The sequence below is a fragment of the Lepisosteus oculatus genome, chromosome 1, assembly GCF_040954835.1.
Source record: "Lepisosteus oculatus isolate fLepOcu1 chromosome 1, fLepOcu1.hap2, whole genome shotgun sequence".
NCBI classification, from domain to species: domain Eukaryota; kingdom Metazoa; phylum Chordata; class Actinopteri; order Semionotiformes; family Lepisosteidae; genus Lepisosteus; species Lepisosteus oculatus.
In genome coordinates this window covers 43269060-43287351 of record NC_090696.1, presented here as the reverse complement: position 1 = coordinate 43287351, position 18292 = coordinate 43269060, and the positions used below count along the sequence as shown (strand labels likewise).

At 36.3% G+C, this 18292-nt stretch overlaps 1 protein-coding gene across 1 annotated transcript in view; it reads left to right on the top strand.

Annotated features, from left to right (window-relative positions):
• LOC102692193 (serine/threonine-protein kinase 32B) overlaps nucleotides 1–13252 on the top strand; it is a 135299-nt gene extending 122047 nt beyond the window's left edge. The window contains exons 9-12 of the mRNA XM_069190296.1: nucleotides 764–889; nucleotides 3420–3551; nucleotides 3793–3857; nucleotides 8639–13252. Coding sequence (XP_069046397.1) covers nucleotides 764–889; nucleotides 3420–3551; nucleotides 3793–3857; nucleotides 8639–8789 — 474 coding nt within the window. The 3' untranslated portion in view covers nucleotides 8790–13252. The remainder of the gene's footprint in view (nucleotides 1–763; nucleotides 890–3419; nucleotides 3552–3792; nucleotides 3858–8638) is intronic.
• Nucleotides 13253–18292: the final 5040 nt, after the last annotated feature.

Genomic DNA, 18292 nt, shown 5'->3' with positions numbered 1-18292 from the left:
ATTAACACAGGGACAGTCCCCAAGAGAGGAAACAATTTTTTGTGAAGTGGTATAGAAAACAAATTAAAAATACATATAATGCACATCATAGTCATAGTACATTATCATAGTGTCGAAACAATAAATGTGAGGAGAATAGGGTAAGACGAGACCACAGTGTAAATACAATACTATTTAAATTTTGCCATTACTGGTACAGGGTTAACAATTTTATGTTTGTCTGTGAAACACATACTGTATGTTTGGGAAGCTTGAAATCTAAATCTTCTAAAGGGCTTATGTAGTTAAGGATTCAGTTCTGCAAGAAGGAATAGTCAGATATTTTATCTGTATTTAAGGAGGGAATTTCCTTTTTTAAAAAGCTGATCCAGCAAACAAGCATCATACATTTATGCTCTCAAGAATCAGCCTTATATCATATATTAATGTTCACCACATACCCTATGGGAAATAAGGTTTTAAAGACCACATGCACCAAATAACAAAGTGGCGAACATTTTAACACCTTTTATCTGATTGAGCCAGTTCACATTTTCAATTGGAGGAGTTCCAGTTTGCTAAATAACTAACATATGCTGCTCAGCGGCAGTGTATTTTCTAAATGCTGAGATAAAAAAGACAAATTAGTTCCATAGCCAGAGTTTTTTTCTGTGTCCGTTCTCAATGCAGACACCTAATATATATTCGAGGTGCGGTTTTCTTTCCCTACTGATCTCCTCTTCTAATGATAGAATTGCTGATCTTATTGTTTTGTCTTCCTTAGCTTCTTGCCAAAGACCCAGAATGCCGCCTTTCAAGTGTTACAGATATCCAGAGCTCCCCTTATCTGGCTGATGTAAACTGGGACGCAGTTCTAGAGAAGGCGGTAGCTCCAGGCTTTGTTCCAAATGTAAGTGCTTGCTGATCAATTTCAGATGTACTATTTCATCCACAGAGGTCAATCTTTTTACCTCAGTGTGTTAATGGATTTCTATAAAATTTCAATTTGGACATATGGTGGAGATGTTTTAAATAGTACGTCAATTGAATCCATCTATGAGGTGCAGGAGCGAAGAAGGGCTGGTTTCTGATGATTTGTGATGACTAACAGATTCTCTGAGCTTTTCAATCTCAGAATGACATGGCTTTGGGAGAAATAACTTGCTGTGATTTTCCTCTATTACCCAGAAGACAATGAAAGCAGCCTTGGTCCTTCTGAACCACAGGGTCATATGGTTTTTATCCTTCCCAACTCTCAATTATTCAGTTGAAAAATACTTGATTTTTTATATTGGTTTATTTGAACTTGATTTTTAGCTCCAATAAATTACTGAACACTTGTGCATAATCCGAGCCTTTCCAGAACCAGAGATATAGATAACTGCACTACAGCAGACATGCAGGTCCAAGGAGTGAGGACTCATAGCTTTTCAGTCTATTTTAACAGCACCAGAAGAACAATAAAATGATGAGAAATTCAGATTTTAACTCTGTCCAAATCTATACACAATGTCAATAATGGAACATACTTTTTTTACATTCCCATTTTCTGATGATAAATAAGATGCCAGTATGTTATAATACCAAAACAAAACATTATGTTAATGTTTTTTAGTTTATATTTAACAGCACACATTTGCATTGATTTATAAAGCTGTCATACATTTTAAGTCGTTGTGATAGCTTAGCTCTTATTCAGAATTCCAGATCACAAATTACCCTCACTACGTCACGCATAAGAATTGGCACTTTTCATTTGAAGTAATATTTAAAATATTTTAGAATTAACTGTTTCTTATATTAGTCTTATATATCAGTGATATCTGTGAAGTTTTTACAATACTAGCTATATTAAAGTGTACTCTACATATCCATCTTTGCATAAATGATTATTACCTGTTGTGTTGAATATCAGCTTGCACAAAAGCATGATGAGCAGAGCACAGACAGAGAAAAACACTGCATAGAAACCACAGAGATGCTTTAAGATTTGAATGAAGCTTATTGCTCCTTTAATTCTTAAAGCAACTGAAAGATCATTGATGTTGGCTGACTGCAGCTGACACTTAAATGCAGTCTCTACTGATGTTGGGACATGATGTTGTCATTTCGTACAAATGTAGAGGAAATTAGGAGTGGAAAAACATGACAAGAAAATGTAAGGTCCTACATTTTCTCTAGGTACAATGACACTCCTAAAATATATTCATTGGTATCTCAAAACTGGTTAAATTGGTAGCACTGTATGTTTAATCATTGTTACATTTCTGAAGGTGCTCACCATATATGCACAGGAAAATGCTAGAATGTGTTTGCAATTTATTATTATCTTCAGTATATTGTCTATTGCAATTTATTGTGTCAGTATGAGCTCTATCAAAGCAGTTGGAAATGAAATTCTGAAACATGAAAATTTTAAAATGTAATTAATGTAACTGCCACATCAGCTATCAGTGGGTAGAAAGCAGAGTGATGAAGCCAATTCATAGATGGGGATTATTTGGAGGCCATGACTGTTAAAGGTCAATGGGAAATGTGTCCAGGACACCAGGTTAACACCCCTACTCTTTTCAAGAAATGCCCTGGGACTTTTAATTACCACAGAGAGCCAGGACCTTGATTTTACAAATCATCTGAAGGATGGTGAATTTGTACAGTAAAAGTCTCCATCACTATGCTGGGGAATTAGGACTGACACAGACCACAAGGTGAGCACCCCCAACTGGCCCCACTAATACCACTTCCAGCAGCAACCTTAGCTTTCCCAGGAGGTCTCCCATGCAGGTACTGGCCAGGATCACACCTGCTTAGTGTCAGTGGTAGGAATTATAGCTCAATCAAATGTAGATCTACAGGGCCTTTTTGTTGCCTCCACCACAAAAGTTACTCTTTCAGAATGCAGGTTTGGCTGAACAATCCTGATATTACTGGTTCACATCAGTTTAGGTGGATTATCAACTGTGATGAGAACTGTAATAGATTATCTTCATATTTTCTGTGTCCATCAGTCAGCTGTATTGGCAAATTCAGTGGGCAATTTCATTTACATTGGTCAGCACTGCCATTTTGCAACAACATTTCCTCTCTAAAAAATTAGTTCTAACAAGTCTTCCTCATACGTGAATCAGTTTTTTTGTAGCAGGAAAAAAAAACAAGACGATAATGATATATTCAAGTTCTAGTCTTTCAACTCATATAATTGTAATTGCAGCTAAGTAGCAGAGGAACTTTCATTAAAATCACTTTTCCTCTGATGAATGAAATTTGCAGACAAAGTACTGCCACCGAGGACTAATAAAACCTATGGTAAGATGTCTGTTTCTCTGAAGTATTCATGATTAAAGGGATTTGTGCTTCATTTTTTTTCTTTATACAACACCAAAATTAATAATTTCTTTCATCAAGATCTGACCTTATTTCCTTCATGTGGTTTTCACTAGAAGGGGCGTCTGAACTGTGATCCGACGTTTGAACTGGAAGAGATGATTCTTGAGTCCAAACCACTCCACAAAAAGAAGAAAAGATTAGCTAAGAGCAAATCAAGAGATGCCACTAAGGAGTCATGCCCTCTGGTTAGTAGAAAGCTCTTTCAGTCTGTAGTTTCTTTTTCTATATTTCTGATGATAGTTCATAGCTTTCTAGCCATTCCTGCGTTAACACTGTTACTCCTTAGAAAACAATGTTTTAAATTGGAGGGATGTTTTTGTTAGGCATTCTTAAAGAGGTTCATGCAAAAAGTAAAACTTTTTCTTTGTTGTTTTGTGTTCTATCTGCATCTTCTGGGATTGTGATTGATGTCACATCGAACCACAGCCTGCCCATCTGCAACAGTGTCTGGAAACAGTGCGACAGGAATTCATCATATTCAATAGAGAAAAGTAAGGACACCTGATTTTTTCTGCTTAATGCTATATTGATTTTTTATGATGTAGCAGTTATCTCACACAAACCTCCATGAGGACAGCTCGGCTCTTCCCAGAATGTAAGCAAATTACTGTGAGCAGAACATTTTCAGAGAACATTACTTATCGCCACCAAAAAATCAAGGGGGAAGGAAAACAATTTGAGGTGACTGCTGCCTATAGATAATATTTATAGGCATGAATTCTACTTACTCTGTGCAGATGAACCAGGACACAATGTTAAAGGTAATCTATGCAATGCATTGCAAACTTTTCCCATGTAACATTCCCAACCCTGTTGTGAATCAGTAAATATGTTTTCTAACCTCGAGAAAAAAATCAGATTGCAATGATTGCATTGCACAGCAGATATCTTTAATGTGCTATTGTTATTGATATTTTATTCCATAGAACTGTGGCTATTATTAAAAATTAAAATCGTTATGGGCTCAAAATTCCATCTTCTAAACTTTAGGCTCACAAGACAAAAATCGTTTAGCCTGGAGCAGAACACAATGGCTTAATCAAAATGGTAAAAAAAAAAAAATTAAACACTTTGCAAAGCAAGAGATTGACAAGAATTTATAAATCCAAATACCAGAATACAGACCAAGATCAAAAGTGACTTGAAAATAAATTGTATATTATAGAATACGTCAAAAAAATCTCACAATCGATTATTACTTTATTACTAATGCTCAAGACCTTGACAGCTGATAAATTTATTGTCCAAATAACGTGGTAACAAACCTAAGTTAACTCGTCACTTTTCCAACTGACTTTTCCAAAATAGAAATTGAAAAGCCATTGTCATTAATCTTGGATTTGTTGAAGAATAAAAAATGTTTCTATAAACTAATGGAACTATGTTTTAATGCTCTTTAAATGCATTTCACCTGCCTTCACAAGCTAAGCTTTTTAACGTCACTGCTCCAAATCCCTTTAAAATGGTTCCCAAACACACTAAACAGTACCTGTGATTCCATTCTCTACTATCTTTATAACCTGGCCATGAGGAAACCAGCTGGCCATGAACATTACCTAGAAACCCCAGGGAGCTGCCTGTTCCCACAACCCCAAATTTATTACACTACTAACCTCTGTAGAAGACACCTTTTTGGAATATAAGTGTCTTATCAGCATGTTTAAACTATAAGCATTTCTTTTCATCAGTGGCTTAGCCCTTACTATAATAGATTACATTTGTATTTAGTTTCCAAGCACCTTTAATTTATAGTCTTCAATAGGCTGAAAAAAATTAGCAAGACGTATCATTAATATGCTTCTTTTTTTCCCTCAGCTTTGTTGCCTGTTGAGTATTAAGCTCTAAAAATACAGTAAACATATTTTGCAGGATATTTTGTAGGTCGACTTTAGACATCAAATATGAACTAAAAATGAAAAGCCATGTTAAGAGAAAATAAATGTCTCAAACTATGTTGGAATGAACTGAACTCAAATAGTTCATAAATATATACCACAATATGGCAAACTCATTTTGCTGTGGTAATGAGTTTTGACATGCAATATGCATTGCTGCATCTGTACAGTATGTAACAATTAATAGAACAGAACAAAATATAATGCCCTTCGTCACTGATCTACACAGATTGTTCAATAATGTGAAAGTGAAATGAAAGTTCAGGAAATATTTTGCATATAATTTAAAAGAAAGCTCTGCCATGTACTATATGTTTTTCTCATACATACATGTATACAGTACATGTATGAACTGTATGTATGAGAAAAGCATACAAGAAGGCACATGGCTTTTCAAATACAAAAATCAAACACAGCTCACATTCCAACACGACAACAATCCCAAACGTACAGCCAAAACAACACTGGAGTGGCTCCAGAACAAAAAGGTAAATGTCCTTAACGGTCCAGCCAAAGTTCAGGCTTGAATCTGTTGAAAGACATGAAGATTGCAGTTCGCCGATGCTCCCCACCCAACCTGATACAGCTTGAGGACATCTGTAACATTACCCAACATACCCAAGAACACATGAAGCTGTAATTGCTTCAAAAGGTGCTTCAACAAAGTATGGACTCAGGAGGGTGAATGTTACAGTACACAGGATATTTCAGTTTTTCGTTCTTCACACATTTTTGTTTCATAAAAATATTTTTGCCCCATTCAATTGTTGCATATCTTGTGTGATTCAAGGGGAAAAAATATTTTCAATGCTTTACAATTTATGGCTGTAACACAACAATATTTGCAGTTGTGCAGGGCACTGTACTGTACATAATTACAAAGTACATTGTTCTCTTTTGTAAAAGAAGTGTTTCAATAACCATCAGCTATCCCATAAAAGCCATTTATACAACAGTCTTTGGCAGAATGAGATGTGACAATTATACCATTCTCCCTGGACTTATTGAACATTTGTGGGAGGAGCTGGGATTATATGAAGCATCAAGGGCTAGACATCATCCTATACAGGCTCTTTAACTGCCTGTTCGCTGACAGGAATGGGACAGAATCCATCAAGAAAGCATCTGCAACCTGGTACATGCATCACAGATGTAATGTACAGCTTGTATTGTTCACAGAACTGTAACTCTGTGACTTTCACAGTAAATCCTCTGTTGATCAGTTCTTTCATGACAAATATTAAACAACATACTGTACTAAAAATAAACTTACGTACAGTATGCCATGTCTGTTCAGTAAAATATCAATGTACATGCTACAGATGATTGTCTTTTTCCTGTTAACTCTGTGAAATTATCATTTATATATCAAATAGATGCTGTAGTGTAAAATTTCAGCAAATTAAACCTGAAAACCCTAAAAGTTTCCTTAACATTTAAAACCAAACTTGAGAATAATAACTGAAGACTAAGACCTGAATTCTCGACTGTTGATTTCATTTTAATGTGTTTTGTATCATGGTGTAGCTGAATTACACCAAATTAAAAAAAGCTAAATTAATAAAAAATAAGTTCTGTAACTTCAAATAAAATAAAATACATTCATAGGTGTTATGTATAACAACAAAGCTTTTATGTTCCTTTTACACATATTGCCATAATACTGGTTTAAGGAACATGTCTGTGTGAAAATCTTGATTGATTTTCTGGCTATAAATATGACCAGAGATTTTTTTCTTCAGAATACAAGCATACATGTATTTCTATAACAATTTCAGTTTTTAATCAATTTTTTTATTTTATTTTTATCAATTTTTAACTGTTCATAATTTTGTCATTCAAGTCTTAAAACAGTAACTCAGGTGGGTTGCTGCATCAGCATGCGTAGGCTGCAAAGGAACAAGTAATAGGTTTATTACATGCTGACAAAAAGAGGAAAGAAAACACAACGTTTCGGCCAAGGAGCCTTCTTCAGGTGTTAAAACAGTAACTCCTAGGGGCTTCAGGTAACCATGCTTGCTCATAGCTCAGGTGAAGCCCTATAGCTCAGACGTCAGCCTTGATCCAGACTGTATTTGTGGCAGACTCTGACTGGGATTGCCCAAGCAGAGGTCCACAACTGATCAACTGCCACCAGGGTTGAGTGAGATAGATATTCAAGTCAGACAGGTTACTCCTGTAGGACTCCTGGGATTTTCTGGGAACTAGCAAACTTGTAGGGACATCAGTGGGGATGCACCCCTCCGTGGATCAGTGCTAACTCTCTTACAAAGCACTGTGGAATTTGTGGTCTGAAAAAAAAAACTTAGACAGGTAAGCATATTGAAAGAGTATGTGCACAGGTGATCATTTGACCCAATTTGTTTTTACCACAACAAATTGCAAAGTCAGTTCAAATGATGTGCAGTAGATATCATTGTCATAAAGGCTGTCATGTTACTAATAGTCACTCAATTAGACACAAAGCCTTCTTCCATATTTATTTGTTTACACAATGCAAGTAACAAAGTCAAAAATAATGAAAGGGTTCAAATGAAAGTAAATTTGACATTGTTTTAAAACTGATGTACAGTATGTTCTTGTTAACATTCAGAACCCTCGTATTAATGTGTCTATTTACTGTACCAAAGGTGGTCTGTGAATTATGTGTAGTTAAATGTGATTTTGGAAAATGTGCTTAACTGAAAGTGCCTAGAAAATAGTTTAGCCAAAACATTTGGTTGAATGGAATGAGAAGCAGATCCCCATTTTAAATCCAGAGGTGAAGGTTATTCACATTTTACCAGAATGATCCAACTTACCAGAAAAGCTGAGGATGATGAATTCCAGCACAGATGGAATATCTGCAAAGGTGAAGGTGTTCAGGAAATATTTCAGTGCAGGACATCCCACGTGGCACTGCTCTCCAGCGTTTAAAGTTATCACACTGCTGCCATTTTGGCACTTGAAGCTAAAAAGCAAACATAAGATAACAATTCCAATTTTAAGTCATACCATCGGAAAAAATAATAATTTTGATGCCATTGCCAATGTTTTTTATTGTTGGTTTGATTCAGCCAATGGTATAGGTAGCATCTGCATATGATTCTTCAGAAAATTAAGTAACTCTTGGAATATCACTAATAAGTTTTAATTTACATTCATGTACTGTAGAGTTTTTAGGTTCTGATAAAACATGGAATGAAAAAAAAAACTTTGGAAGAAGTTCTCAGTTTTCATCTCCACCAGTCACACAGTTTAATAAAGTATACTGTAATTGCGGGTGGATACCAAAACAAGATAACCTTACAACCTGCTGGGGAGCCACAGTTGAAAAGGAAGGGTGGGAGAGATATTGTGATGTGTGACACTAAACCAGCCACATGTCTTTCTTTCAGGTTGAGAAAACATGGTAAAAGTGGGCAGGACAGCAGCAGTGAGTGTGACACATCTACCCCAACTCCAGGAAAAGTGCAAGATGGACATACCTGTAACAACAATATGCTTGGACCATCAGACAGCCCCACCATCTGCAAAAGCAAAAGCTAATTTCAAAGCCATTTGCCTTAGAAGTAGCATTCACAGGGGAAGAATGCCTGCAGACAGCTCTAATACAGTTTCTCTGTGCATGCCTTCTTTTTTAAAAATGGGGGAAAAAGAGCAAACGTTTTTTACTGGAAATATTTAGACTGTGCCCACTGCGCTATTCCTGTAAACTGTGAAATATTTCTCCTTTTGATCATCACGTTCTTTGTAAGCACAGGCCTTGCCAGCTGCTGCAGAATGAAGAGGAAAGTTACTCTAAAAACCCAGTTCCTCAGGTTAATCCCACATTTTAGGATGCCTGGTACTTAGCCTTAAGAATATATTCCTTTTAAACCTGCAGAGGTGTGTAAGCCTTCGTGGTCTCCTTAGATGTGTATGGTAGTGGCCAGAGCCATCCAAAAGACATCATGCTGCTTTGTTTAACCTATACACTTCAGAGTATAGTATATCTATATACAGAGTATCTGTATATTTCAGCCAAATGAGAGCCCATCTTATTTTAAAGAGAGTGTAGAACATAATAAAACTATTCAAAGACACATTTGGCTTCAAGAACACTGTGAGGGTCGGATCTCTATCATTATATGCAAGTATGAGGGCAACTAAAAAAGCAGTGTACGTGTACAAGAATTAATTCCTGTTTAAATGTATGGGAGGCAGAGCTGTTCACTAGTGAACAACAGACGTAGGCTGAAATAAAATGTGAGTGGAATCAATTGATTACAGTTCTTGGAAAGGAAAGACAGTATGTCACATTTTTTCTAATAAATATTATCTATATAATGAAGTACCTCTTCATATTGAAAACAGTAAGTGTCAAAAGCTTGAAAAGGTAGATTGGTCTTTAGGTAAAAGAAAATTCTGGTAAGCCCAAAAAAATAATGGTGGAAAAAAAAGAAGTAAAAAAATTAGCTTTGTTTGCAGAACTTTTGAAATGGCCTACAGTGACTCGGTCAGTGAACAAAACCAAAATCCCCCCGTTTTATGGCACGTTTCATTTTTTCGTTCCATTTTTTATACAGTCTTTACCATTCTATATGACTAATGTCAACCTTCCTTTGACAGCTATAATTTCTTCTGATTAATACACACTGAGATCAAAGAACCTCAAATGTAATGAATCAACAAGAATCTGGAAAAGTGTTCCATTAGATTGCTTTTCTAGTGTCCCTCTTGGTAACAAGTGGCCTGGTGTTGTATGTAAAAAGTTGAATTCAGAATATCATTTGAATTTGTCTGTTTGTCTGTTTTTGTCATCAAAGGTGGAGTAACAGAATTTCCTTGTAAAAAGATTAAGTTCACTGTGGAATTAAAGAGACTGAACATTGTAATTTTTACTGTATTACGTTCAATGTTAAGATAAGCGCTTTCCTTTACCCTTTGTAAACAATTAAGACCATATGGCTGCATTTTCTTCTGTGCCGCCTCAGTGAAACATGCCTTAATAAATTAAATAAGGTCAGAGCTAATGACATTAACAGTTTTTGCAATAATGTTGAGATGTTTCTAAAAGGTCAGTTAACATTGTGCTCTTTGTCCTTTCATTTGGCTATTTAAGTAAAATGAACACTAAGTTTCCACCCAGTTTGACAAAGATAATTGCAAAATGTATCCAATCAGAATATACCAGATGAAATCAGTTGGGGGGGGGGTTGTAAGAAAAAAATAAAATAAATATACAATGTACTTATAAGAAGACTGCTATAATGAGGCTGAGTGAACATTACAGATGATCCAAACCTATTGGGAATGGAGCAAACCATGAGATGACAGTGGCAGGGCTAGGAAAAGGAGACAAAAAGTCAGTGACAGATAAATGCAAGTACCTGGCAATGTGAGCCATGGGAAGACACGTGGATTTAAACATGGGATAACAGCAAAATGACAATAGTGATCTTTCAGGGGGATGTCCGGTTTCTCATTCAGCTTTTAAATATTGTCCAAATGCCAGAAATCCCTTCATGAGATGCTCTGATCCTCGCAGATTGTACTGTGTTTTTTTTTTGTCTGGATTTATTTTCCTGTGGAACCACACTGGTATTCCATTTTCTTTATGAAGGCCAATGTGCAATACTGTAATGTAACATTTGGTTAATTTGTTTGTATTGCCTTCCATGATTCTGACACAAGAAGGCTGGTAGCCTGACGGCTCACATGAGGCACTGTCAAATGTTCTAGAGGTTATGCCTCCCGTTTCTGCCGCTAGGGGCTGCCACTGCTTTTGCCAAACTTCAAATTTCCTGGTCAGAGAGGCGGATTGAAATTATCTTTCTCTGGACTCAGTATGAAGTGTGTTGCACTTTGTAAGAAAGTCAAGAAGGTGGTGCTTCAGTTGTTTCAGCAACGATGTAGCAGAACAATTTTGCAAATTTAGATGTGCAAATATTATGACATTTTTGTTTTGTTTTTTTGTTAAGACTTGGTAGTAATAAATAGGAAGTTTGAATGTCCAATGATTTCCCTAATGCCCTTATTGAGCATTTGTTTTGTATATTGTTTTGCCCATTATTGCTGTATGGTATTCACAGTAGAAACTCCATCATTGGAGTTGCTCTTAAAGAACTAACTATTTATGAAGATATATGTTTACATTGAATGGGCAAAACAGGGGCGAAACATTGGTTAGCATTGTTGCTCAACAGCGCTGAGACCCTGGGTGTAATTATGTTCTCTCCATGCTCACAATGGTTTCTCCAGATACTCTGGTTTCCTCCCACAGTCCAAAAACATACTGGTTGGAAAATCGGCCCTGGTGTGTGTGTATGTGTGCGTGACTGTGCTTGTCTCTATGTGTCTGTCCTGCAATGGGCTGGTGTCCCATACAGGAATGTACCCTGCCTTTCAGCTCTTGCTGGCCAGGACAGGCTCTGGCTCTCCCATTCTGAATTGGAAAATGTATGGAAAATGTATGGATGTTTACACTGATGTCTCAAACCTAACATTGTCACTGCTGATTTGTTAGTTGGATGGTTTGGGCAGTTTGAATTATAGTACAGTATGCTTTCCTTGCATTCCTGTGTATTGCATTAATAGATATTTAATATTAAAAAAGAGCAAACAACAGCAATGTAGTAATGAGATGGTTCTAAAAACTGCAATTGAAATTAAACATCAAGTAAGTTTAATTAATATATATATAAATTTGATTTACTTAATCAAGTTTATAACAGAATCAGATGAGCCTTAGATATTTTCCAAGGAAGGAGAAGACTGTCAATATATATATTTTTTTGCAACAATGCCTCCGAGACCTTTCCTTGACTTAAAGTGTGAGTAACTCTGGTGCACAGACTGTAAATAATTCAGAGCTGACTGATGACTGAAAGTGCAAGGTGAGCAGGGCAATGAAAGATGAAGTGTCACTGTGTATTGTACTGCTACATTCCTGGAACAATCTTTAGGAGTTCAAGTCACCACCATTTTTTGGTTTGCTTTATTTTTTCGGAATTGGAAAAATAACTATTTAAATTGTGCCCTCCAATCACATAAAAAAAATGAAACAAATAATAAAAAAAGTTCAATGAATGAATGTTGAACAAAAACAGAAGAGAAAACCAGTGCAAATGTCCAATCATGCAGGTCACAAGTGTTCTATACAAAACTATAAGACAGAAAATTTAAATTAGTTTTGAGTCCAGTGGCTGAAACAATCTGACCACTAAGGCAGTGATTTAGCACGGTGGAGTGGTGGTGGTCTCCAGACATTTGACAGTGTGCATCCAATCAGCTAAGCTAGATATGATCTGACCTCTCCTTAGATTAACCCAATAAAGAACAGTAATATTTTATTATGTTCTGGTAATTTCCAATGATTCATTTAGAATAATATGTTAAATACAGTTAAACAACTTTTTTTTATCAAGCAGAATAAACCATTTGTTGTTGTTTTTTCTGATACAGTAGAGAGAATAACAAATGTATACATTGACAGGTTCTTCTTGCAGAACAAATATAATATGCTTTCATATAAAGCCAAGTGGTTATCTCTCAACGTCATTGTAAAATTTAACATTGTAACTTCATTTTCTTCCCTTGACAGCTTATTTTTCTAGTTAATAAAGCATTTGAATTACAAAATGGGCCAGCTGCTCTTCATACAGTACTCTACATGGAAAAAAGGGTAGAATTATGCATACAGAATCTTGATGTACAGAGGTGTGTGTCATATGGTTTTAAGTCTATGGTCAGATTCTTAAGTGTAACGTTTCTTCATTGATATTAGTCATAGTGGCATACTTGTGCTTCATTTTGGATTATCAGCCTATGTCTCCTTCATCTTGCAAACATTTGTCAGTCTGTTTAAGTCTGATGTGTTTATTGTAAAGATGTGTTTACCTGTTCCAATGTCTCCTGTAATAAAATGGTTTACATATTTGCCGTACTCTACCAAGCACAATGAAGTGTAAAGCCATTTGGTGACTATTTTTCAAAATATGTACTTATTTCATTAACATCAAAAATAAAAAGAAAATACATGTCATGTTTTAATTTATTCTTTAAGAATATTAACTATTTTCCGTCACATTACCTGATCAGTATCATCATTAGGTGATTTTTCTTTTCAAATATAGCAGGTAAATATTGAGGAAATTTGTTTTTGAGCAGTTATATGACTGTCTTCAAGCACAATAAACAAAAATGAAAGGAAAAAGAATGATTTAACATATAATGAAAAAAATGATCTACCCCACAAAATGTTTCTTTTATATTCTACAGAAGTAAAGTAAATATTGCTTAAGGAACCATTTAAAATTAACAACTGGAGAGGAAACAAGACATAAAATAAGAAATAAAAATTCCTTGTCTTTTGTAATACATATTGTTTGTTAAACTCCGGGATATTAACTAGAGAAATCCTTCATACATTTAAAGTGTTTGGGATTTTTGTGCCATCCTGTTTCATATTTTGTTGTTCATATTTGTGTGCTAAACTCAAATTAGAACTATAAAATATAGTTCATTCTGCAATCGAACTGGCTAAACTATTTCCCCATCCTATATGCTTCAATATAGATTTTTAAATATAGCGTTATGCTCATATTTATGCCTCTGAATAATTTTACATACTGTAATTTCACATACTAGCCTTAGTGCTTTAATCATTCAGAAAGTCAGTTTAATAGAATTACAGTAAAGAAAGTGTTTAGGTATATAGTAAATAACCAAAGAGGAATTGCACAGGAAGGAAGGTGAGCACAGTAATCATTTTACTTAAACTTTAAACAGAATGTTGGTGGAAATCATGAGTATTTGGAACAAAGGCTATTTTATTTCTTTCTACATACAGTCAATTCAAACATTTCTTTGACATGTCAAAATATTCATTATATTTTTGGTACAGTGGCATGTCTGAAAAACAGGTGGGTAGCTGCGTCAGCATGTGTAGGCTGCAAAGGAACAAGTAATAGGTTTATTCCATGCTGAAACGAGAAGAAAGAAAACAACGTTTCGGCCGTGGAGCCTTCTGCTACTTGTACTTGTGATCGTCATGGTTCCGCATGGGCTCCTGCCCTCCGCCACACCATTCCATCCCGCAGCACCTGGGCACGAACCCGGGTCTCCGGTCTAATGCAACAGGGAACCAGCCGCATGAGATAAAGGAGGCCTCCCTCAGCCCAGGCAGCTGAGGTCCCTGCTACGCGCAGTGAGGGTGCTGACGTCACCGTATCCGAACTAGCTCCGCTACATACTGACCTCTTTTGCTTTTTTATTTAAAAAACATTTTGTACCAGATAGGGGCTTTGCTAAAAAGTGAAAAGGTAAGCCAGCAGTCGGAGGCTAGCTGGAAGTGACAGCCATGTCTTGCTGACAGGCTGGGAATCCAGGAGTAAGAGCTCATGAATTTCAGACGATGTGGAGAGAACCGAGGTTGGTGGAGTTCAAAGCCGCTGTAGATGGGTGGAGGATGGAGAATAATGAAGATTGAGAAAGGGAAATGGCATTTGTGATCAGAACTGATCTGAAAGCGAGCACAGTCTTCAGGCAGGAATAGATTGAGAGACTGCATTTTAGTGTGGGGAACTGCTAGAGAACTAGGTTAGGAAAGGTTAACTACTAATGCAGGTTAGTACTGCTGAGCGTACCTTCCTTGTGATGTAGAAGCTTGTGAAGAGTGCTGGAACAGCAGCAAACAGGGTTCACATGGTATGGCTTGATAATTAAAACTTCTGTTAATTGCACGAGGTAGGCTAGGAGTGGGTCCGAATTAACCAGGGAGAAAAGTGGCTCCTCATAGGAATGCACTCAGTTTTCAAGGAAACAGAGAGCTACGCGTTCTGACTCATGCATGACATGAAGACAACATAGAAATTGTTTTTTCTGCTTCTACGGTTTGTTAATTCCCCCTTTTTGATATTGGCGACTGTCAGGGTACATGTTTACCCTTGCAGAACAAAATGAATAAACTATTAGGGATACAGTATCTTTTAGCCTGAATGAAAACACAAGTAGGAATTTAGAGTTCCACAAAAATAAGACAACAAGCCCCTTTCCTAAGTTCCATCCTCTTAGTCCTTAAATTACCCAGACAGATTGTGTTTTCTTTGTCTGTTGAAAGAGGTGTTCTCGTGCAATTTCTTATCCTATTTCCTTTCTCTATTTTTGTAAGTTAAGATTTTTAACCTATCGTCTATGTTGACCCTCTGTGCTAACTGTGCAGTTTATGAACAGCAAATGGTTTAGTCTGACTTAAACTTTACAATGCCTTGAAAAAAAGTATTCCCTCTTTTCACATTATGTTTCACATTTAATTGTTTTAAAGCTTATGGTAATGGAATTTTGAAGTAGCAGTTAACATATATATAGTTCAGGTGGGTAGCTGCGTCAGCATGCGTAGGCTGCAAAGGAACAAGTAATAGGTTTATTCCATGCTGAAAAAAAGAAGAAAGAGAACACAACGTTTCGGCCGTGGAGCCTTCTTCAGGTGTGAGAGAGACAGGGCAGTAGGCAAAGGTAAAGTAGCGGGAGAACAAAGGTTGGGAGGGAGGAGGAGTGAGAGGCGGGAGCAGGGGACAGAAAGAGAGGCCAATCAAGAGGTGTGAAGTCAGAATGGGTGCAGAGAGGTGTGAAATGAAACTTCCAATGAATGGAGAAAATTTAAAAGAACAGTAATCTGTCGTTAAGGGAAGGGAGAATGTGTGATCCTAACTGCAGAATAATTTTAGTTTCGGTGGTCTTTCTGATGTATGAGTTCGGAAAACCGTCTTTGAGAACACAGACGGAGAGATTAGTGTGGTCGTGGCCGTCAGAGGTGAAATGAGAAACAATGGGCTTGGAGAGATCTTTAATCTTCACAGCCCTGACGTGTTCTCTGAAGCGGTCTCCGAGTCTCCTTCCTGTTTCTCCAATGTAGATGGCTGGGCATTTACTGCAAGAGATACAGTAAATAAGGTTGCTGGAGGTACAAGATGCTGTCTGGGTGATCCGGAATTGTCCTGAGGGGCCTTGAATGAGTGTGGTGGTGGCTGTGTACTTGCAGGTGATACAGCGAGCGACATATATATATATACACAATATAATATATATATACACAATCTACATCGCAGATTCAAAGCAAAAAAGAAAGTGAAAGAATGTGTGAGGAAAATCTAAAAAGGCAGGTATTCAAACTCTTTGCTGTGGCAAAACTCAATGAATTTAGGTGCACCAACCTTCCTAAATTAGCCATTAAATTAGCTGAGTGGTCTGTGTGTAATAATATTGGTTTACATGATCTCAGAAAGAATACAACTGTCTGTTAATGGCATTGTCATTTAGGCATTGAATTTCAAACAAAGATTAATCCGTGATGACCAAGGAGCTTTCAAAATATCTAAAACATAGTAAGGCAGAGATCTGAAAAATAATATTAAAACATTTCACAGTCCTTTATAAACTTTTTGAGCATGATGACATTGATCATTAAGAAGTAGAAGGCACCCAGACATTATCAGAGTCTACAAAGTAGCTACAGTAGATGAGGATGAATCAGGTTAATGCCCAAACCTCAACAATATCCAAGTCACTCTGCAAAGGGGGCTTCTATGGAATTGAGTAAGAAAAGGGAATATGCTTAAATCAATCCTCAACCAGTTTGTCAGAGCTTTAGCAATTTTGGGTGAAAATTACTCCATCCCAGTTTACAACATTGGTGAACATTTATCTAAAATATTTGCAACTGTAATGACTGTAATGTCAGAAGTGCTTACAACATTTTTTTTCCTGGAGTAGGGGAGGTAAATACTTATTCATACTCCTGCTTTGAACTCTACTGAAAATCTGTGGAAAGACTGTCCATAATTGATCTGGTAAGATGAATATGCAAACATTGCACTTCAATGTGCAAAGTCAGAGATTGAGACTCAAAAAGCCTTACCACTGTATTTGCTGTCTTCCACCAAATATATAGTCACAGGGTTGAGTACTTAAGCAATTACATATTTTTTCTCTTTAATTTCTGATGACATTTACTTAAATTTGAACACTGATCAGTTTTTAAGTTTTAAGTTTACATAAAATGTAATGTTAATTATTTTGTAATTTCACAAAGACATAATATGAATGGTCTTCAAAGACACTGTTTTCTGAAGACAGTCAGATAAGAGAATTGTTCATGCAACTATACTTCAAGACTCTAAGGTTTTATGCTTTTTAAATGGGTTGTTTTGATGGGAAAGTTTAACATTTGAATACCACTAAAACATGCATCATCAACAACAGCACTAATAATAATAATACATTGTACATGCCAAGACAGCTGAATTCTCCTTTAGATTTTGCTATAGATAAGATGTTCTTCAAAAAGCACAAAGAAACCTATTCATTGTATGCATCTCAGAAGCAATGAAAGAGGTCAAGTTCACACATGTTTTCAACTTGCTAACTTAGCTACAATTTCAGGGTGACATTAATAAAAACATTGAACCCTCCAAGCATTTGTTTTAGTTACAGAGAAAAAAACAAGACCAAAGCTAATTAATTATACTCAAGTGGATCTGAAGTACTTTGTAAAAATACTTTTATAAATAGGGTGGCATTCATTAACTGTTTACCATACTGTGAGCCCTGAACAGTTAAAGTTTCACTACCCATCACTACAGGAAAAGGCACATAAAAATCTTCTTTTCTTACGCCAACAGTCTCGGACTCTACCTTTGCCCAAGTGAATACAGAGCTCAAGTGCTAATCTTAGGGTAAAATAAAATGTGACCCAGCATTTACACCATATTGCACTGTTCAAAATGCATTGTAGATCCTAAAAATCATCGTAAATCATCAAACAAAAATATTGACATTACTGAAGTCATAGAACAGGTCAATGATCAGAATCAATTGTGACGGATACATCCCAAAATAAATAGTAATTGTGTTTTAAAGGGGGTATCACTCCAGAACATTGGAATAAACTGATATGCCAGCAAACAATATCTTGGGCAATAACAAATATCTGGGCAATAATGTATTGAACACCAGATACTGAGTGAAGAAACGTGCCACCAGAATTCATATAGCTACGGACAGGATGTCAC